Below are 22,427 nucleotides of genomic sequence, written 5' to 3'. Positions count from 1 at the left end.
TTAGTTTTGTAGCCTGCCTCTTGGCTGAGAGTGTTCACCATATCCAAGAGTTGTCTGGTGGTCATTAGGGTCTGTGGTGATTAAAATGAGAAATGTCTCCCAAATGTACCCTTAGGCCCAGGTGTCCCCTCCCCAGAGGGCGGGACTCTCTGGAGAAGTATGGGAGGTGAGGCCCTGCTGGAGGACGTATGTCACTGGGGGTGGGCTTTGGGAGAGAGAGCTTTCTCTGTGCTGTGGGAAAAGATGTGACCTCTCACCTTCCTCCTCGTGCTGCCCTGCTGCCGTGCTTTCTCATCACAGTGGATTCTCGGCCCTCTGCAGTCATGAGCCCAATAAACTCTTTCTCGTCACAGTGGATTCTCGGCCCTCTGCAATCATGAGCCCAATAAACTCTTTCTCCCATCAATCATTTTTTTTTTTTTGGTCATAGTGTTTTATCACCGCAATGAAAGTAACTAATACAGTTCTGATGTATAGAATCATGTCATCTGCAAATAAGGATGCTGTAGCCTCTTCTTATTTAGATCTTCTTTTGCTTTTTTTCCCCCTCTTGTCTCATTGTTCTGTTTAAGATGTGAAGATCTTTAGTTTATTTTTGAAAGATTTATTTTTATCTCACGTGTATGAGTGTTGCCTTCATGTATGTGTGTGTACCTCCTGTGTCGCCAAACAAGAGCTCCAGATACCGGAACTGGACTTACAGATCCACGTGAGCTCTCATGTAGGTGCTGTCAGCTAAACCTGCCTTCTCTGCAAGAGCCGTGAGCGCTCTTAACCTCTGAGCTTCCTCTCTCCAGCCCCGAGTTCTTCTGAGAGTGGTATGTGCCAGACACTGTGATCCTGCCCACACTGCAGGTAGAAATCATGATACATTATCAGAACAGGCCATGCTTGTGTCTACATTCATGTAATTCCAGCACTCGATGACTAAAGCAGGAGCATTGTGTATTTCGGGCATAACAAGACCCGGTCCCAGATACAGTGAAGAAGTGGAATCCTCACCCAGCTTCTCACACGCGGGCGGTTGAGAGCCATGCATTTGCTGGCTTAGCTGTCACACATGATGACTCAGTGGGGACAGACACGGAGAACTGTGTGTCGTTGCATCACATTTGTGTTCCTGGTGTTTATTTACTGACTTTTTTGTGCCCAAAAGATGCTTTATTGTACGTTTAATTCTGCCAACTGACAAGATCTGTGCTTTCTGACTCCTAGCAGTTCTTCCTCTTTAACGTTATCAGAGAGGTCACTGTAAGACACCATCTTCACCTGTTGACGTCATTATTAAAAAATAAGAATCAAATGATTTCCTTGATACAAAAGGTGAAGAAATCTTGATGATAATTAACTTTCTGGTTTGTTGTTGTTGATTTGTTTGTTTGTTTTTGAGACAGGGTTTCTCTGTGTAGCTCTGACCATATTCCCTATGAAGACCAAGCTGGCCTCGAACTCGCCACCTGCCCCTGCCTCTTGAGTGCTGGGATTAAATGCATGCGCCACCACCACCCGGCTATAATTAGCTTTTTTGGAAAAAGCAAAATAAAAATGACTTGAGAGTCAAGGGAAGTATAGTGTTCTGTAATGCCAGTACTTGAAAAAAAAAAAAAAAGACTTGTTGAACATTTGAAATGGAAGAGTTAGCATCTGTATGTATGAATTCAAAGAAGGCAGCAAATAAAAAAGACAAGAGTTGATTTTTAAAAAATGGTCTTCTAGTTGTTCTTCTCCTTTTCTTAGTATTCTGAATGTAAACTGAAAAAATACCCATCTTAAATACACATCATAAACCCTTAATCTAAACCACTTAATGGTTTCAAAGGTGCAGATTAAAAGAACCGGTACAAATAAGAAGGGAACTTTTAGAGGAACTGAGACAAGTTGGAAGCTGTCCTGAACTTCAGTGGCACATATGGAGATAACCCATTGGCTACCAGGGAAATCTCTCAGGCAGATCTGGTAGATTCCATCGTGTGCTTTCTGACCTGTAAATAACTCAAGAAGGCAGATCACCAGGTGAGTCAGACTAAGAAGAGGAGAATATATTTCTAAAGCTGAACAGTGAGAAGTGTTCTGTGATCATGTATGTTATTTCAGGACCAGACATGGGAACTTTACATGGTGGAATCAGCCCTGACTGTCGAGTCCCCCAAAGACTTGCGCTCTAGCTGACTGCTGCTGTAGGCCCGCAGTCCGTCCAGCAGGCCGGGTCTCACCAGTCTGTCTACTTGTGCTGCCTCCATTACTTGCAGAAGTTCAGCTGCTGAGGCGTAACCTGCAGACCTGTTGTCTGGAAGAAGAACCCCAGGCCCACCTTATGTCACTCTGTCCTTCAGGATCCGTTGTCAGTCTCCTCCTAGCTGCGTCTTCAAGCTCATGGTGCAAATCTTGGTGTCTACTTTAAAAAAAGGAGTGGAGTTTGCTATTTAAATCCTTGCCTTTTTTTAATGAGCGCCCTTTATACCCCGGCCCCACTGCCCTTGACAATATTGAAGTATTCCTAAGCATTTAAAGATAATAATACATAGTACACACTGGTTTGAGGGCAATCAAAGTAAGAATGTGTACCCCGGTCCTCGTGGAGAAGTGGGTGCCTGCCACCCTGTTGTAGTTTATTTCTTCTGTCATCTCTATTGCCTGTACGAAAGTTTTAAGACGGCGTGTTTGTTAAGATTTGGGGACAGCAACATACATATGTAAGAAGCTGTGTTCAAGGCATTCATTTGCTATTCCGCACACATTGGATGCCATCTGTGTTCAAGATGCTGTGCTAAATATCGCAGAGGAGCTGATGATGCAGTTGAGGCTCTGGCCCGTGCACTGGTGCGTTGGCAGGAAGCGATGAAGGAAGGAGCATGCTTCTTTATTCATCCTTGATATTTATTTTATACTATTTGTTTGTATCTTTTTCCTGTTTGGTCCCAACTGAATTCAAAATCGTATTTGATCTTCACAATGTTGGAGCATCCGGGGATGGTCCCCAGTTTAGGATGAATCTGTTTGGAATGTTTCAGCTGCAAAAAGTGATAAGCGTTTAACCAAAATGTAACTTTGGTTTTTCCTTGCTGGGAATTAAACCTAAGCCCTGAACACGCTAAAGAGAAGCACTCTAACCAGTAAACCCTCAGCCCAGAAATCGTGTTCTGAAATTTCGTCTTTTTCTGGGCTAATCGTATGTGACAGGAATGTTTTCTCATGCTGCTAGGGCAGTGACGAACGAGCCACAGCTACAGTCAGCTCCGTGCTCCTCGAGGTACACCAACACTTCAATGTGGTATGTCGCCAAGCCATAACTTTCAAGTGTTTTCAGTATTTAATATTTTCAGTTGATGAGGGACTTACCAGGATGCAGTCCCACCTTAACTCCAGAAGCATCTGTGGTTTGTCTCTGAAAAGATAAAAGAGATTAAGGTATGAATTTGGGGCTGTGGCATACTAAAAGTAGGTCAGAGAATGAGGTGAAACTGTGGTGTTTCTACAGTTGAGGTCACGGTGTTACCGACTATAGGTGATAGGGAATCTCAGGCAAAATTAGGCCAGTATTGATTAAGAAGATAGAAGAAGCTCCAGGGTCTAAAGAGAGTCCTTGGGCATCTTGCAGAAGATCCAGGCTCAGCTCCAGTACCCACATGGTAGCTCACAACTGCCCATAACTCCAGCTCCTGTTTCTGGCCTTTGTGGTTGTCTGCATGCAGGTGGCGTGCGTACGCTTCAGACACAAGTAAATGAAAAATAAATCTTAAGGAAGTTCTTAGATGACCGCGTGACTCAGCTGCCTCAGGAAGGCATTCGGGGGAAGGAACAGGGCAAGAAGACTTAGAGAAGTGAACAGAGTAAACACAGGAGAAGGTGCCTATCGATGAATTACATAGATAGAGATGGATAGCTTGAGGGATGAGGAAAAAGAGCAGGGTGTGTGTGTGTGTTGTTTTTAAATGGCGTGTGTGTTTAAATGTTTTATTGTGACTGGGAATGCAGCTGAGTTGGAGAATTTGTTTAGCAAACACAGAGTTTTGGGCTCAGTTTGGATGGAGGCAGGAGAATCAGAGTTTAAAGTCATCCTCACAATATAGCAAGTTTGAGGACAGACTGAGCCACATGAGAACTGTCTCAAACAAAGTAGGAGCACTTTTTAGACATGCTTCACATACCATTAAATTTGCTGACTTAAAAATAGTTGCAGTGTTTAGTGTCTTAGCTGAGCTTTCCAGTCAGTTACCGTGTTTTCGTATGAGGACATCTTTATCACCTCAGAAACAAACCCAGAGCTGCTCAGCAGCCTTTCTCATCACTCTACTTTGTTCAGATTTGCGTTTTCCGTGAACTCATAAAACTTAGTCTATTTGTTGTGGCGTGTGAGGTTCATCCATGTTGCAGCATGAAGCGGTCCTTAGGTTTCTATATCCAGTACGTCCTCCAGTGTGTGAGTGTCCCATGAAGCGGTCCTTAGGTTTCTATATCCAGTACGTCCTCCAGTGTGTGAGTGTCCCATGGTATGTTTATCCCTCTATCATTTGATGAATTCTCTTACTTTCTATTCTGTGGGAAGTATGAGTAATAATAAAGAGAGGATTGGTGCAAGTCTTTTGTGGGGATGAACATCACATATCTCTCAGATTTGGTAACTTTCTAGTCAACATTTCAAACCCCGTCGCAGTATTTTCTTTCCAAGGTGGCTGTACTGTTCTGTAGGCACCAGCTCTGTGAAGAGGGCTCCAGTTCCACTCTCCTTCCGTACGTGCTCTATGTTCAGTCTCTTTGGTGATAGTTCTCCTGGGGTGTGGAGTGCTGTCTCATTGTGGATTTAATTTTTATTGTCTTAATTACTAAGGATAGTGAGTGGCTTTTCTCACGTGTATTGAATATTTGTATATAGAAACATTTTAAATACATTTTAAAATTGTATGTGTTTGTCATTTGGTAGTCAGTTGAGTTGTAGGGGTTCTTTTACATATCCTAGAGATGTCCCGCCCCAGCAGCAGGAAGACCTTATTACTGTACCTTGGGGGTACAGCTTGAATATGCGCACAGGATACAGACTTGGCACTTGCTAACTTGGGCAGGGCTGTCTTTGGTTGCCTCTTCCCCTGACCACAGGCTCATTGCTTTATTATTTTTAACCAAGTCGTGGGCTATAAATTTATAAATTGCATCTCAAAATAATTCAATCAAATTCAGGCTCCTATATGAGGATCTTTCTCTTGGCCAGCATGTAAATTTGTTCTGACCTCTGAAGGACTGTTCCCAGCCAGCTTCCCCATCTTCCCAGCACGCTAACAGATCTCTGCCGTTTAGCCTTATCCTCGGTGAATCTGCCAGTCTCCAGTTGCCTCTTGCTGCAATCACTGCCCTTGCGGAGAGGAGAGCGCGCTTCTGCGTGAACTTTCCCTTACACTGCTGCGCAGCAGCGCCTTTGGGGACAGATCTGGACTGGTGCTATCTGACCTGCTTCTCTGCAGAGACAAGATCTTGGAGCTGGGCGGGGCTCTGGTGCTAGAGGCAGAAACAAAGATGACCCTGAATAGCTTCCTCGTTCAGACAGGGAGTCCTGGGGGGGGGGGGGGGGAGCAGCTCCAGGTGTCCTGGGTTTACCTCACCTGGCCTGGAGTCCACATTCCACCTGGGTGGAACCTACAGGGCAAACAGTCTAGGTCAGTGGTTCTCAAACTGTGGACCGGACCACAGAGTATCAGATCAGGTATTTACATTACAAATGGTAGCAAAATTATAATTATAAAGTAGCAATGAAATAATTTTAAAGTTGGGGGTCATCACAACATGAGAAACTGTATTAAAGGGTCTCGGCATTAGGAAGGTTAGAACCTCCAGTCTAGCTAGAGTTTCTGCTGTGAAGAGAGGTGAACGGGCGTGATCTCTAATATAAACACTATAGGCTCCTCATACTAATTTTTGGTAAATTGTTTTTAAATAGATCTTTCTTTGTTTGCTACACATTCTTGAAACTGTTTCCAGAGAAACCTTAATGGTTGCTTTATTATTTCTTTTAATAATATTTACCAGTTTCACCGAGGAGTGGATTGAAAGAGTTTCCCACAATCGTTCAAGAAGGGACAGACTTTTCCCTAGGACAGATCTAGGAAGAGAGACCCACAATAAAGTTTATTCCAGACGTAAACTTTGCTCTCCTGTATTTGAAATGTGATCCTACACCTGTGTGTAGTTAATCTCGTCCTGACCAGAGCACAAAGAAACATTTTTTTTTTTAATGTGTAATTTTAAGACACGGTTTCATGCATCCCAGGCTGCTGTCTGTTCCAGAATATTATCACATGCGCCTTAGCACATTGGAGTTACTCTGTACTGGTGGAGTTTCACCATTACCAGTAGAATATGCCAGTATACCAGAGTATGCCAGTATTCAGTGAGGACTGCTATATTCTCGTTTGTTTTTCAACAAGTGAATGGAGCTGTAGCGCTGTATTAGTTACCTCTGTATTGCTTTAGAAGATGCAACTTAAAGAAGAAAGGGTTTGCTTTAGCTTCCATTTCCAGAGGGACGGCATCCATCAGGCACGGTGGCCGGAGCTGGTTGTTCACGGTTTCATCCACACACAGGAAGTGGGGGGGGGGATGTACTTCCTCCCAAAGGTTCCATAGCCTTCCCAAATAGCGCCTCAAACTGGGGGCAGAGTGTTCAAATAAGCCTATGCAGAACTGCTCTTACTCAAATCTCTACACTTACAGGAATGACATGTGGAAAAGACATATATCTTGCATTAGGATTGATAATTTGCCATTATTTATTTCTGAAGTGCATTTGGCACTGCCCTGGTTAGTGTGGAATGCAGCGTGACCATCCATGGCTTCAGCCTGTGCTTCGTTGTTTGACATTTTGTTGGATTTCCAACCTGGGACAAATGGCTGAGGTTCTGGCAGCTGGCCGCCAGGCTCTTCCTGCATCCCTCAGTCCCTGCTCTAAACTTCTCCAGCCCAGGGGCTGGGCTGGCCTTCCCTACGTAATCAACCATTTGGTTACCTGGTCTTTCTCATCTACCCTTTACCCTCCTTGCCTCTTGGTCTGGCTCTCCTGTCTCTGCACACCCCCATGGCTCCAAGTCGTGTCCACTGGGCTCTCCAGATGTCCCTGCCTCTGGCTGTGCTCTGCCCCGCATATCTGTCCCTGCCTCTGGCTATCTCTCCTGCACATCTGTCCCTGCCTCTGGCTGTCCTCCCCCCCCCCCCCTCCGCACATCTGTAACATAATAAATTTTCTCCTCCACACACCTAGGAGCAGTCATGTCCTTTCCTTTTTCTTTTTTTCCCATTCACATTGTTTCCCCCCCCTTTAAAAGGGGGGGGATGCTGGAGAGATGGCTCAACGGTTAAGCGCACTGACTGCTCTTCCAGAGGATCCCGGTTCAATTCTCAGCACCCACATGGCAGCTCACAACTGCCTGTAGCTTCAGCTCCCTGGAAGCTGACACCTTTATACCAATGCACATAAAATAAAGTTAAAATTTTAAAAAGCAGCTTTTTTTAAATCTCCAGTCTATCTAACCTTAAGGGTGACAGGTCCTTATTTCTTTTATTCTTGTTCTTTCTCAGATGCTCAACAGGAAAAAGAGTTTGCAAACAGTGGGAACTCAAAACTTCCTTTCCTACGCAACAAACCGCTGCTAGGATGGACCCTGTCTCAGAGCTGGGCACGGTGTGCTGGAATGCAGATAGACCTTCTTTTAAAGGAAGATTATTTTTTCTTTAGAAGTTCAGTGTGTACCAGGATACACATCTACAGCAGCTGAAAAGTGTGCAGCGACACTGGACACGCTGGGAGTGGGGAGATAGCCAGGTCCTGTTAATTCACGCCCTACAGAGTGCCATGCAGTTTGTGCTGCTCCTGGTTCCCGGGATTCCATTTTTATTTCTGCAGTGCACTCTGAGGACTTGTTAGGACAATTGCTTTAGCAGTTCTAGCAGCCAGTGTTCAAGACAAGGTTTGATAGGAAACGAACGTTCCCCATTACCAAACTGCAAATCCCTGGAGACTGGATAGCAAAGTTTGTCCTTTTGTTTTATGTGATCGGAATGCTATACTTTGATGCTGGGGAGATGGAGTAGTTGGTAAGTCGCTTGCTACACAGGCATAAAGGCCTGAGTTCAGATCCTCAGCACCCATGTAAAAACTGAGTGTGCCAGTATACCTGTAACCCAAATGCAGGTGCTAATAAAGGCAGGGAGATCCTGAGGGCTTCCTGGGCTCCAGCTTGCCATGCAGTGAGCTCCAGTACACTGAGACAGCTGTCTCAAAAATTAAGGTGGGGAGGTGATTGAGGAAGACACAGTGTCAGCGTGCACAGCACACACACACACACACACACACACACATACACACACACACACACACACACACACACACACACATCAATGCACCACACAGGTGGAGATGGGGGAGAAGTCTATACTTTGGAATGTGTTTCAATACCATACCATACTTGACGTTGCAGATTGAAATAAGCGTGGCAGCAGGATGCAGTCTTGACTTTTTAGGCCTTTCAGGTTTCTGTGGCATGCTTCTTATTTACCCATTTTATTCTCCCCTTTTCCATCCTGGGATTCTGAGTAACAGAAGCAAGCGTGAGGATGGCATGGGAGTCCTTGGTTGGCTGCAGAGGTTAAGTAAACACTCATCACTGACTGCGTTCTTTCCAGTGCCGGCTCACTGCACTGGCTCTCCCGTGCTGGCTCACTGCACTCCCTCTCCAGTGCCTGCTCACTGCACTGGCTCTCCTGTGCCTGCTCACTGCATTCCCTCTCCTGTGTAGGCTCACTGCGCTCTCTCTCCAGTGCTGGCTCACTGCGCTCTCTCTCCTGTGTGGGCTCACTGCGCTCTCTCTCCAGTGCAGGCTCACTGCACTCCCTCTCCTGTGCTGGCTCACTGCACTCCCTCTCCTGTGCTGGCTCACTGCGCTCCCTCTCCTGTGCTGGCTCACTGCGCTGGCTCTCCAGTACTGGCTCACTGCGCTCCCTCTCCAGTACTGGCTCACTGCATTCCCTCTCCTGTGCTGGCTCACTGCGCTCCCTCTCCAGTACTGGCTCACTGCGCTCCCTCTCCAGTGCTGGCTCACTGCGCTCCCTCTCCAGTGCTGGCTCACTGCGCTGGCTCTCCAGTGCTGGCTCACTGCACTCTCTCCAGTGCTGGCTCACTGCGCTGGCTCTCCAGTGCTGGCTCACTGTGCTGGCTCTCCAGTACTGGCTCACTGCACTCCCTCTCCAGTGCTGGCTCACTGCGCTCACTCTCCCCCTCCCCTCCGCACAGCTTACATGGAGACAGCTGACTTGTGTGGGTTTTTCTATTTCATTCCCTCGAGACGGAAATTACTCAGCTATATTTGCTCTGCTGTGAGAACAGGTAACTGGGAGGTAGTTCAAAATATTTGTTTCATATTTTCTTGGAAATCCTTAAAGAAGCAGAGGACTGTACACCTTGATTTTTTTAAAAAAGAAACAGAACATTGATTGTACGCATTTTAAAATGTTTGGTTATTCTTGGTTTTCTGTCTCTTTGTACACTATTTTTTAGCTTCTAGTGGCAGAATAAACTCGCGAAGTTCTTTTGTTTTTCCTGTTGTATGTGATAAAGGCTAAGTTAAACCGTATCGCTCCAATAACTTTTATATGACTGGAAAAGGTTGATTGGGCCACAGAATAGCGTGGGAAGAACTTTTTAAAAATCATTTGTTGTGTTAGTTTTATATATTTTTGCCCAAAGGTCTTGTCCACATAAAGTCTTACACTGGCACTCAGTCTGTAAAGTAGATTAAAAAGCAGTCGATATTAATTAGGTGGCTGATGGCCTGAACCACGCGGTTGATCGTTCCTGTGAGTAAAGGACAGAGGAGCCTGGGATATTGTGGAGAAAGGTTCCCTCATGAAATACTTTGACTTTGATACAGGGCTAACCGTTCCTACAGGTTAATAACTTTTTATTCTAGAAAACATTATCCTAGTCCAGTAGGAAGGTCTTGAGGCATCTCCTGTGATAGTGCCCACTTCAGGATCTGTCCTGAAAGACCTGCCTGAGGCTCTTCTTGAGCCGGTCTTTCCTGAAATTCACCCGTGACTTGCCTGGTATCTTTGGTTTCTTGTTGTTCGAGTTTTTGTTTTTACCAGATTTCCATATAAGAAAATCTATCATGAATGTTCCTCCCCACTAGCGAAGGTCTTTCACTGTTGGGCTCCATGTTTCCAGGTGTGTGTGTGTGTCACTGGGGGTGGGCTTTGAGGTTTCAAAAGCCCACAGCATTCCGAATTAGCTTGTTCACTGGCAGGCTTGCCTGTGCCTCCCCTCCCCCACCTGCTATTCCAGGCTATTCCTTCTGCCATGCTCCCTGACATGAGGGTCAAGGGCTCTAGGCCACTAAAACAGCGAGCCTTCTGTAAGCTGCTTGGTCATGGTATCTTAGCACAGGAATAGAAAGCCAACAAGACAAGTCTCTTGTAGTTTGGGCTCTCTGAGCACTCACTCCATAGCCAAGATTGGCCCAACAGTCATACTTCTTAGCTTCCTCAGGGGACTACCATTGCCCACGAAGTCCTTTGTTGACTAAAACATAGCTGTGAGGTGTGCGACTTAGTTGAAACAGCCAAACAAGTCTTTTTAGATGACCTTCTTTTACTTTAGAAGTGGGTTAAAGTTCGTACTATCTGGGACTGATTACTGAAGAGTGTTCTGTTCTCTGGGTGTACGGCGGCTTATTCACCTGCTTTTTTTTCTAATTTATGTATGTATGTATGTTTTTTCAAGACATGGTTTCTCTGTAGCTTTGGTACCTGTCCTGGAACTAGCTCTTATAGCCCAGATTCTCCTCGAACTCATAGAAATCCTCCTGCTTCTGCCTCCCTAGTGCTGGGATTAAAGGCGTGCGGCACCACCGCCTGGCTTTATTCACCTTCTAAAAGATGTCTCAGTTGCTTCCCAGTTCTGGCAGCTATGAATAATGCTGCTGTAAACATCCCTATACAATTTTCTTTTCAATACGGACATAAGCTTTCAGCTCTTTTGGATAAATACAAAGGGACACAGACAGGCACTGATTCATGGTGTATGTTTGTTTTGTAAGAAATTAGGTGTGTTACAAACGAAGTAGCTGTACCGTTTTGCCTTCCCATCAATGGTCACCGAGCGTCTGCCGTTTCCCATCTTCCCCATCGTTCAGTGCTGTCAGTGTTCTGGATTTTGACCTTTGCCCTAGGCTCGTGATAATCTTGATGGGCTTTTCAGGGTATGTGACTGGCATCCTGCCGTGACTCATTTTCTGTGGATCACACGCCTCATCCACTCCCACCCTGGGCTAGGAAAATGAGCAGCAGTCTGTGACCCAGAATTCCTTAGTATACCTGCAGAAGCCAGAGCCCGGGGAGAGGTTTAAGTTCCTTGGAGACAGCATACCATTGTGTGACTCAATAAGGATTTCGTCAGTATCCAGACACACTCACTTTCAAAAAATGCTACTTAAGGGTCTTTGTTTGGTTGTTTTTTTTTAACATTTATCTGTCTGTCTGTTGTGTGTGTGCCTGTGCTCACAGGAGTCACTTTTCCTTTCACCGTGTGGGTTCCAGGAATTGAGCTCAGATTGTCACACTCAGCGGCAGATGTGTTATATGCAGAGCCATCTCTCTGCACCCCACCTCCACCCCAGCCCTGAATTGAAAATTCTGTATTACGAACATTCTGCTTGGTTGAGTTAACACATAAAATTAAAAAAAAAAAAAGGGCTTCCTTGGGGACCTTGTCTCTGTCTCACCAATGTGTCCAGCATTTAGCCTGGTGCCTAGCACATCCTGTAACAACGTTCCTTCAGTAGAACCCTGAATTGACATGGGACCTGGTCCTGTGCAAAAGTACCTGTAATTGAGGCAGTACACAAGTTCAGTCTGCAGTGGCAAGAACAGGAAGAAAATCTCCATACGGAATAAAGTGAGTAAAAATGCCTGAGTAACTAAACATCAAGACAAAGAATAAAATTCTTAGATCAGATTGGTATGGAGGGGCTAGGAGATGACCCAGGTGCTGAGAGTGCTTTAAGCTCTTGCACAGGTTCAGTTCCCAGCACCACATTACAGCTTCCCACCCTCCATTACTCCAGTTCCAGGGACTCAGTCGCTTATCTGGCCTCCAAGGGCACCAGGCACACACACAGTGCACATATACGCGTGCAGGCAAACCAGATAGACCGAGGGGACGTAGGGCAAAACTAAAATCTACTGGTCTAAAAAAAAAAAAAAAGTATAAACAAGGTAGCAATAAAATGACTCCTACTCATAGGTCAGTCATCATCATCAGAGGAACTTCCTCCTGCAGCTCATGGACGCACAGACGAAGACCCGTGGTCAGAAAGTACACACAGAGAGTTATGCCCTTGGAACAATCAGCTGCAAGTAAACTGTCTCCATCAAATCCCTCTCCTCAGCTCAGGGAGCCCTGAAGACGAGGAGACAGAGTATATAAAGAGGGGATGGGGGACACCAGGAGAACAGGGCCCTTTCAGTCAACATGCAAAGCTCATGCGAACTCACAGAGATTGAGGCTGCATGCACAAGGCCTGCATGGGTCTGCACCGGTTCCTGCAGCATTGTGGGGTGCAACCCCTGTGGGGGTCAGATGGCCTTGTCACGGGTTTACATATCACATATTTACATTAGGATCCATAACAGTAGCAAAATTACAGTTATGAAGTAGCAATGAAAGTAATTTTGTGGTTGGGGGTCACCACAGCATGAGGAACAGTATTAAAGGGTTGCAGCGTGAGGGAGGTTGAGAACCACTGAATTATGGCTTCCAGTTTAGTGTTTTTATGGGATCCCTGAGTGTGCGAATGAGTGGGCCGCTGTTTCTTGTGCCTTCTCTTGTTTTTTTCTTCTGTTTATTTTGTCCAATTCCAGTATGTTAGTTTGTGTTTTATTTTATTCCATTTTTTAATTGTTATTTTCCCTTAGAACCCTGTTCGTTTTCTAATGAGACAGAAAGGGTGGGTGAGGAGGTGGGGAGGGACTAGGAGAAATAGAGGGAGGGGAAACTGTAATCAGATTATATTACATGAGGAAAAAAATCTAGTTTCAATAAAAGGGAAAAAATGAATATTTAGAAGATAGTTAGATAACGTGCATTTAGTAGAACAACAGTCGTGGGTTCCCTGCTCGGTCTGTGAACTCCCAGCCATGGACTTTTACTAGGTTTACAATACAGGCACGAATTCCCCGATTTGGAACAGGCATCAGATCAGAAAATATTTGACTGTTCCCAGTTTGAACATATCTGGGGTGGAAGGGTACGTATACATAGCCCCAAATTCCCCACAGTGCGCATCCTGAGCTTTGTTGTGTGAGTTGTTTTGTTGAAGTGCTAATGATCAAACTGGCCTTTGCACTTTGAATGTGTGTGTGTGTGTGTGTGTGTGTGTGTGTATGTATGTCACTGAATTTTCGCCTGTACTTGATGTAACTTTTTAATAATATATTTTAACTTAATATAACTTTGTTATTTTTAGCAGTCTAATGTTTGTCAAGTTTTCTTAGCATGCCTTATTTGTATTTTGCTTTTTTAAATTTCTTGCTCAGTTTGAGAACCTCTGCACATCTATCTTAGCCATTTAACCATGCTTTTTCTGTAAATCTACTTTCCTATTTACAGCAGATTATTTTCTTTCTTGTTTTCTTGGCAGGAGAGAGGCTTTATTCTGCCCATTAATCACTTACTAATTTTAAAGATTTGTTTTTATTTTTCATTAATGTGTGCGTGCGTAGGTCTGTGTGGATATAGGCCATGTATGCGTCTGATGCCCACAGAGGCCAGAAGGCATGGGATCCCTGGAAGCAGATGTTACAGATGGTTGTAACTTCGTCTGATCGGGCTGTCTGATGTTGCTTCTGGGACCCAGTGCAAGTCCTTTCTATCGTAGCCACAAGCCATCCCCCTGCCACTAGCACTGGCTGATTTCCTCGGCTGCAAATACTGTTTTCTTCATCCAGCGTCCCTCATTAGCTTGTCAGTCTGTGATTTATTAAATAAAATTCTTTAACTTTGGTGTTCTCAGACTCACCTATCAGTATGCCAGCTACTAGTAATGGAATTGTTTAGAATTATAAATTTAAGATTGCAATCCTAAGCCTTAAATTCATAACCCGGAGGGGGGGTAGTTTTTGAACTTGTGAGATTCAGAATTGCTGTTTTGTTTGTTTGGGTTTTTTTTTTTTTTTCACCCTTGCGGCCAGACTTTGCTTTATTTCCCAGGTCCCCTAAACTCATGGGTATGCAGCATCCTCTCGCCTCAGCCTTGGGTAGCTGGAAACAGATGTGGGCTGCCCCACCTTGTGAATGATTGCATGAGTCCATTCTCCATATGTGCTTATAGAATTGACCCCCCAAATTATGGTTCCTCATGTTGTGGTGAACCCCAACCACAAAATTATTTTGGTTGCTACTTTACAACTGTAATTTTGCTATTGTTACGAATCATTATGTAGGTATCTGTTCTGTGTTTTCCTATGGTTTTAGGCAGCCCCTGTGAAAGGGTTACTGTGTTCTGAAATTATTTGGTAAGCTCCTTTGCTGTCAGTGCCTGCATAGGTGTGTTGCGTTAGGTACATGCAGTCCTTGCACAGGCTTAACTGCAATGTTGTTTTCAGCTGTGGATCGTGTGTGGTTGGAAAAAGCAACCAAGATGCATAATTGATTTTCATGGCTTGTGTTTTTTATTTACAGCCTTCAAGCAAAATGAAGGTGCCTGAGGAGAATTTCTTCAATGTTCCTGCTTTCTTAACTGTCTCGGGACAGCTTCACCTAGAAGTGATGTCAGGGTACAGAATTTTATTTTATTTTTCTTGTGTATGCTGATTGTGATTGGGTGCCAAAGGAAACAGTGTGCTCAAACCTAAAAGCTGAAATTCTTCTATCATTAGTGTAGCAAAAGTAGATTTAATGGACAGTTTGAAAAATGTCCAAGAGAGGAGCTAGAGAGATGGCTCAGTAGGTAAGAGTTCTTGTTGTCTTGAAGAGGACCTGGGTTTGGTTCCCAGCACCCACGTGGTGGCTCCCAACTGCGTGTTGAGTTCCAGGGGGTCAGATATCCTCTTCTGACCTCTGAGAGTACCAAGCGTGCACACAGTACATGTACACACATGCAGGCAAAGCATGTACTCATAAAACAAATCAATAAATATAAAAAGGAAAGGAAAAGGAAATGTCCAAATGCTTTCTGAGTAACATCACATTTAGACTTCTGTTTTTAATAAGAAGTTTAATGGTAAAATGTGAAGTTGTAATTTTTTTGTATTCCTTATTATTCTTGCTTAAATCCTAACCATGTAATCTAAATTTCAATATAAATGACGATGCTCACAGTTTATGCCTAAATTAGATACTAGCTCATTTCACTTGGAGGAAAAACAAACAAACCAACCCAAAAAACGTAGGCTGTACGGTGGTGGTGCACACCTTTAATCTCAGCTCTCTGGAGGCAGAGGCAGGAGGATCTCCGTGAGGGTAAGGCCAGCCTGGTTTACAGAGTAAATTCCAGGACTGGTTCCAAAGCTACACAGAGAAACCCTGTCTCGAGAAACAAAATAAAATAGAAACCAGTTTTGCTCAGTATTTAATGCATTCCTGCGTGCCTGTGTCCAGAAGAAGGCATGGGGTCCCATAGAACTGGAGCTGCAGGCAATCGTGAGCTGCCCCTGGGAACTGAACTTAGGTCCTCTGTAAGGGCAGCAAGCACTCCTACCCACTGAGCCCTCTCTCCCAACCACCAGCAGGTAATTTTAAAAAGGGAAGTTAACACACGGGACTGTGAATATACTACCAAGAGTTTTATGTTAAATTGAGTAAATTTGTACGACTGTCAGACCTCTGGAAAGTCTGTGTATTCCTCTGGGCCCAACTTCTACTCCCTTTCTTAAAGAAAAGATCGGACAACAAGCTCTTTAGAGTTCTTCCTTAGTCTCCTATCTGTGGTTCTCTAACTGCTTTCTGTCTTTTCTTTTTCTTTCTTTCTATTTTTAGTGGGGGTAGGGGGGTGAGACAGGGTTTCTCTGTGTACCTCTGGCTGTCCTGAAACTCACTAGGTAGACCAGGCTGGCCTTGAACTTAAAGATCTGCCAGCCTCTCCCTCCCAAGTGCTGGGACTAAAGGCGTGGGCCACCACCACCCAGCCATAGATAGTTTTAACAACTGGCCAATTAAGAATTCTGTATTATTACAAACTACTTGGTGTCCTGCATACCAATAGACCAATAAACCCTAACTTCTGGTGTCATCTCATAACTGAAAGAAATTGTTTGTTTCTGTAGAGGACAAAATGTACAAATTGGTATGTAATTCGACATACTCCAGGATATTTCTTTCGCAGTAAAGAAATAATGCAAGTGCCTTCTCCTCGGTGTGTCCTTTGCACTGGTCCTTATTCCTATATTGCATTGAAAAGACGTTACTTTTTAAAAGCTGTTTACCTATTAGCCTATATCCAAGGTATAGATAAGCTTTATAAATAACCTTTTGTACGAGGCACATGCCTGCAACCAGCGTTTAGGAGGAGAAAGGACCAGTAGTTCAAAGTCAGCCTCAGCTACCGAACGAGTTTCAGGCCTCAAACCACATGTGTATGGGACGTGTTTACCAGGCATTTATTTCTGTATTATAAGACCATGTAGTAAACAAGCCTCTTTCTCAGGACAGTGACCTATAAAATACAGTGTACAATGAAACTTGATGAGGATTAATTGGTGAAATACTAGGTCCTTAATTTATAATCCGTGTGTCTGATAATGTCATGCAAATGTTGCTGGTCTAATATGCATCGTTCTGGAACTGTTAATATGCAGCACATCGTGTCTCATGATTCACTCTGATAAGAAATGTTTAGTGTTCTTTCTCTTAACTTTGGATTTTGCTAAGTTTTATTTAAACGACTGACCATTAAAGGCACGAATGTGGTTAAATGTAGAAGGCTAACATTTTCCAAAGAACCTCTGTGAGTCTGATGGGTTTATGACTCTGTTTGCAAGGCTCTTCATGTTTTAAGTAGGTGCTCTGCTTTGGATTGTTTTCTGGGTGTATAGACAAGTGGTTACAGTCCCCACCTCCGCCCTTGCCGCTCCCCGGATCCCCCATTACCAGGCTAGGGCGCAGAGTTAGCCAGTGACTGTTAGGCAGAGTGCAGGCTTTATGTGGGTTTTCCTGGTTTCCCTATGATACCCTCTTTTTCCAGGGTCCAGCTCAAGATATCTGAAATACAGTTGTCTTCTTCCCAAGTCTTTCCCAGGTTTTGTCTGTGTGGCCTGTAGACTGTCACCTGATCTCGGTTCCTCTCCAGATGAGTCCTGGCTAGGGTGGTTTTCTGAGAGAAGGCTGCTCTCGTTACATCGCTGAGGGAGTCTGTGTCTCTGCATGGGGACGCTGACTGCACTGTTTCTAGAGTAGTGGAGGTCAGACCTGGAAGGTTTGTGCGCTTTGTTTAGTCTGTCATTTTGACATCAGAATGGACTCAGGTACATCTAGCTTACAGTTTGAGTTCCTCGATATCGCTTTATCTACTTAGTTACTTAAACCACTTTAGGTAATTAAGGTAATTAAGTAATTACAGAAAACTCCGCACAGATCCGGTCTCGTGTCCTGTAAGTACTTTCATGTCATCTGGTAGTACAGGATGTCTTAGAGGGTTTCCCTTTGTTTATGTTTGTTCACCATTTCTATTCTTGTCCCTCCCTTTGATGAATCCACACTGACACGTCACTATCTCGTAGAGTGCGCAGTAAACACAAGAGTCATGCACATATTCTTAGGGCTGTACATTTTGACCCCCGTGCCCACCATTACTATGTAGAGAATAGCTGCCCTGCTGTGGACGCTCTCCTGTGAGTGTGCACTGTGTTTTCATGGTTCCTGACTGCATGGGCGGAGGAGTGTGCACTGAGGTGCCTCTGTGTCTTCGTCACTGGCTACCTCATTCCCTTTTAATGTTGAGCCATTGTGTAGTTCCTGTGTAGTACTGTTTATCCGTTCACCCACTGAAGGACATCTCTTTATTGTTTCCAAGACCGTACGCATTTCCCAGGCTTTCTTCCCACACTCACACACTTGAAATACATGTTTTGAATAGCAACTTTTACATTTTTATTACTCTGTGTGTGTGTGTGTGTGTGTGTGTGTGAGAGAGAGAGAGAGAGAGAGAGAGAGAGAGAGAGAGAGAGAGAAGAGAAGAGAAGAGGAGAGGAGAGGAGAGGAGTAACGGTTAGAAAGCTGCTCTGTGCCATCGTTTCTCTCCCTGCAACTTTCCGTGGGTCCTAGGGATGGCGCTCAGTTAACCAGGCTTGTGCAGCCAGCACCTTCAACAGTCTTGCCTGCCTGCAGCTGGCATTCTTTATTTTTTTTCCTTTAGCCTTTCTTCTTTTAATATTTTTAAAAAATAGTGTCTAATATCTTCATAATCAAAAAAAATCTGTTTCCGTTTTGATGGGGAAATCAGCTTGGACATTGCCCCGATTCCATTCAGCATGAGTCTGTGATGGACATGAGCTTTCCTCAGGTCGTTTCTTCATGTTCTCCAGTGAGCTCCTAAGCCGTGCTCTGCCCCCCTCCCCAGGTGAGGCGGATGGCATTGGAACAGGACCTAGCTGAGGTCCCCTTGTAACGGAGTGTGGACCTGTCTTCCCATCTGCTTGTTGGACTTCTTTGGTCTTCATCCACATGAAACTTTCCTTAACTTTATAACTTCTGTGCATTTAGTCGACTCAGTGTTTACTGAAAGCTGTGTGGTAAGCACAAGATCTAGGTTCATGGCTGCAGAGATATACAGATATTTATTACCCCATAAACGCTTTTGAGCAAGATGTGCATTAAATAATGAGTCATAAGTATGGTAGCCATTATTTTAAAAGATTGTCCTAAGCACAAGAGCAGCTGCCAAGGGAATTTCACCTTGTCTGGGTTAAATTTAGAGGTAATGTTATCTCCGTGTTTACATGAAAATAAGTCTTAAAATGGCACCCATATTTAATGGTTATGACTTTTGTATTTGATATAATGCTTCACGTTTGTATTCTTGAAGCCACAGAAGTCCAGTTATTGTAGAACATTTATCATATATAATCTTTAGTTTGCTGTCCCTGTTTCTCCATGTGGCTCTGGAATATCTTCCGTTGTGATGGATTTGTTATTGAATGAGTTATTTTGGCAGAATCATTAAAAGCTAGAAAACTGTGTAGCTTCTCTGTCTAATCAACTTCCAGATACTTAGAATCTATTGTTAGACTTCATATGAAGAAGTTACAGCTTTGTGTCCTGTCTCTAGGAGAATTGCCAGGATAATGAAGACTGGGGTAGACTAACCAAGTAGTTGAAGATTCTGTGTGTATTTAACATGGGGAAGACAGAGGAGGGGTGTTTTATAGGTGTTAAAATCTGCTTTGTGGGCTGCTTATCAGATCACTGTGTGCAGATAATTAAATTATATATTTTTAAGAACAACTTTCTTGACATAACTCAACATACACGATTCATGGCTTTAGGCTAGGGAAATGGCTCAGTCAATGAAGTATTTGCCATCCAGGCACACAGACATGGAGCTTACTGTTCATGAAATGCAATACCTGTCGGTGTTGTCTAGAAGCAGCCACTGATCGGCTAACTAGAGAGACATCAAATTAATCCTTAGTAATTCGGCCCGTGTGGACAGTGATTAGATCTATAAAAAGCAAAGCAAATACTGTTACGTCTTCAATTACTGTATGATCTCGTCCCGATTGCTCGGGGAGCTTTAATTACTTCTTTAGGAGGAAGAAAACCTGTGTGTGTGTGGGGTGTGTGTGTGTGTGTGTGTGTGTGTGTGTGTGGTGTGTATCTGGTGAATGTAAGCTACATTGGGAACAGAGAGCTTTTACCATTTTGAAATGTTTTTCCTCACTCCTTCCCCTCTGAAAGTAACAGTGGCTATCCGTGTATTCAACCATGGCTCAGTATTCACCTAAGCAGTAGGTAACTGTTGGACATCAGGGAGGATGTTGAGTATGGAGAGGGCTCCTAAGATATTCTCATCCCTGCCAAAAGCGCTGGGCCTGTCAATCAAATAAATGGTCCTGTTAGCTGAAGTAAATGCAGTCAGAGAGAGTTAAGTTGGAATTCTGTCATCTTTACATACTTACGGTGTAAGCTCAGTGTCGGTCTCCACTTTATAAAACAAATTATGATAACTTCCTTTTAGAGCCGTTGTGAAAATCCAAACACTTGCCACAGTGTAGGCCCTGACTTGTTAGTGCGCTGCTGGTGGTAGTATTGGCAGCTGGGTCCTCGCTGGCAGACAGATAAAGTAGTGTGACCGGGCAGAATCGCCTGACAGGTCATTTTCAAGTTGTTTTCCAGCAGAATAGACTGGAGTTCCCAGAAGCAAGAGAGTTGGGATAGAGAGTGGGTCCGCCTGAATTCAGGGCTCTCAAGACAGGTCAGGTAAAACCAGACCGGAGCCTGGAATGAAGGACTGGATCACACTCAGATACACTGAAGCCTGAAGAGCACATCAGAGCTAAGACGGGAATTGAGAGCAGATGAGACTACAGTGTACTAGTGCAGTGCTCAGTGTGTTGACTGTAGGACGGAATATTCTGGATTCTTGGTTTTTTTCCTTCAAACAGGATCATTTCTGTGCCCATCTGGAATTTCCCAGGCATGCCTGACATGTCTTTTATTTCTGTAACTGAAGCACAATCAGAATGTAAATAATTAGAACGTAATACAGCATAAATTATCCCCTCTCTCCAGACACGTCTAGGTGGGGTTAAGCTGTTAACAGGCTCCACGGTTGTCTTTGCAGTTTATGTATGTATGGTAAACTAGTAACAAAATTCACCATCTTAACCAAAATACATTGGCAGTGTTACACATCCATCCCCACATGCCACAAGTGTACTGAATGTACCATTTGTTTGAGGAGATAGCACATACACACATTAAACATTTTTAAACACACACACACATGTCTTGGTGTAAATGTGTGTGCGTGTGTGTATGTACGTATGTATGAGGTGTGTGTGTGATAAGTGCAACTCATAGGCCCCCTTGCAGAAGTCATATTATCCCTTGAAAATTTCATAATTTATCTAATGACATTATTGGGAAGTGGTGGAGATAAAGGTAAGGTTGGATTGGAAGTAGCAGGGCTCAGAGCAGGGGTCTTCTAGAAGGCTTTCTCACCCTTGGCCCCTTCCTGTCCATCTCTCTGGTTTCGAACTGCCATGTGAACAAATCTGTGGGATATTATGACATGGAGAGTGGACAGCCTTGTCTTGTTCCTGATTTCAGTGGAATCGTTTTGAGATTCTCTCCATTTAGTTTGATGTTGGCTGTTGGCTTGCTGTATATTGCCTTTATTATGTTTAGGTATGTTCCTTGTATCCCTGCTCTCTCCAAGACCTTTATCATGAATGGGTGTTGGATTTTGTCGAAGACTTTTCCAGCATCTAATGTGATGATCATGGTTTTTTATTTTTTGGTTTGTCTATACGGTGGATTACATTGACAGGTTTTTGTATGTTGAGCCATCCCTGCATCTCTGGGATGAAGCTGATTTGATCATGGTGGGTGATGGTTCTGATGTGTTCTTGGATTTGGTTTGCCAGTATTTTATTGAGTATTTTTGCATCAATGTTCATGAGGGAGATTGGTCTGTAATTCTCTTTTGTTGTTGTTGTTGTGTATATTTGTATGGTTTGGGTATGGGGTAACTGTAGCCTTGTGAAAAGAGGTTGTTGTTGTGTGTATTTGTGTGGTTTGGGTATGGGGTAACTGTAGCCTTATGAAAAGAGGTTGTTGTTGTGTGTATTTGTGTGGTTTGGGTATGGGGTAACTGTAGCCTTGTGAAAAGAGCTCAGCAGTGTTCCTGCTGTTTCTAGTGTGTGGAACAATTTGGGGAGTGTTAGTATTAGCTCTTTTTTGAAATTCTGGTTGAATTCTGCACTGAAACCGTCTGACCCTGGCCTTTTTTTGGTTGGGAGACATTTTTTAATGACTGCTTCTATTTCCTTAAGGATAATAGGTCTATTTAAATTATTTATGTGGTCTTAATTTAACTTTGGTAAGGGGTACCTTTCCAGAAAATGGTCCATTTCTTTTAGATTTTCCAGTTATGTGGAATATAAATTTTTGAAGAATGACCTGATGATTCTTTGGATTTCCTCAGTGTCTATTGTTATGGCCCCCTTTTCATTTCTGATTTTGTTGATTTGGATATTCTCCCTCTGCCTCTCTGTTAGTTTGGATCAGGATTTGTTAATCTTACTGATTTCCTCAAAGAACCAACTCTTTGTTTAATTGATTCTCTGTATTGTTCTTTTTGTTTCTATTTTATTGTTTTCAGCCCTGAGTTTGATTATTTCCTGCTGTCTACTCATGGGTGAATTTGTTCCTTTTTGTTCTAGAGTTTTCA

General features: G+C 43.8%; 1 protein-coding gene across 1 annotated transcript in view; it reads left to right on the top strand.

The window, feature by feature from the left end:
- The window catches only part of LOC121449067 (probable asparagine--tRNA ligase, mitochondrial), a 74,944-nt gene that overhangs the window by 17,392 nt on the left and 35,125 nt on the right, over window positions 1-22,427 (top strand). The window contains exon 6 of the mRNA XM_041653273.1: window positions 14,720-14,814. Within this exon, the coding sequence (XP_041509207.1) occupies window positions 14,720-14,814 (95 nt within the window). The remainder of the gene's footprint in view (window positions 1-14,719; window positions 14,815-22,427) is intronic.

The sequence above is a fragment of the Microtus oregoni genome, unplaced genomic scaffold (genome assembly GCF_018167655.1).
Source record: "Microtus oregoni isolate MIOR12 unplaced genomic scaffold, Mior012 000000F_ref0000247, whole genome shotgun sequence".
Classification (NCBI taxonomy): domain Eukaryota; kingdom Metazoa; phylum Chordata; class Mammalia; order Rodentia; family Cricetidae; genus Microtus; species Microtus oregoni.
Note: the sequence above shows the minus strand (reverse complement) of the source record. Positions and strands in the feature narration are given on the sequence as shown.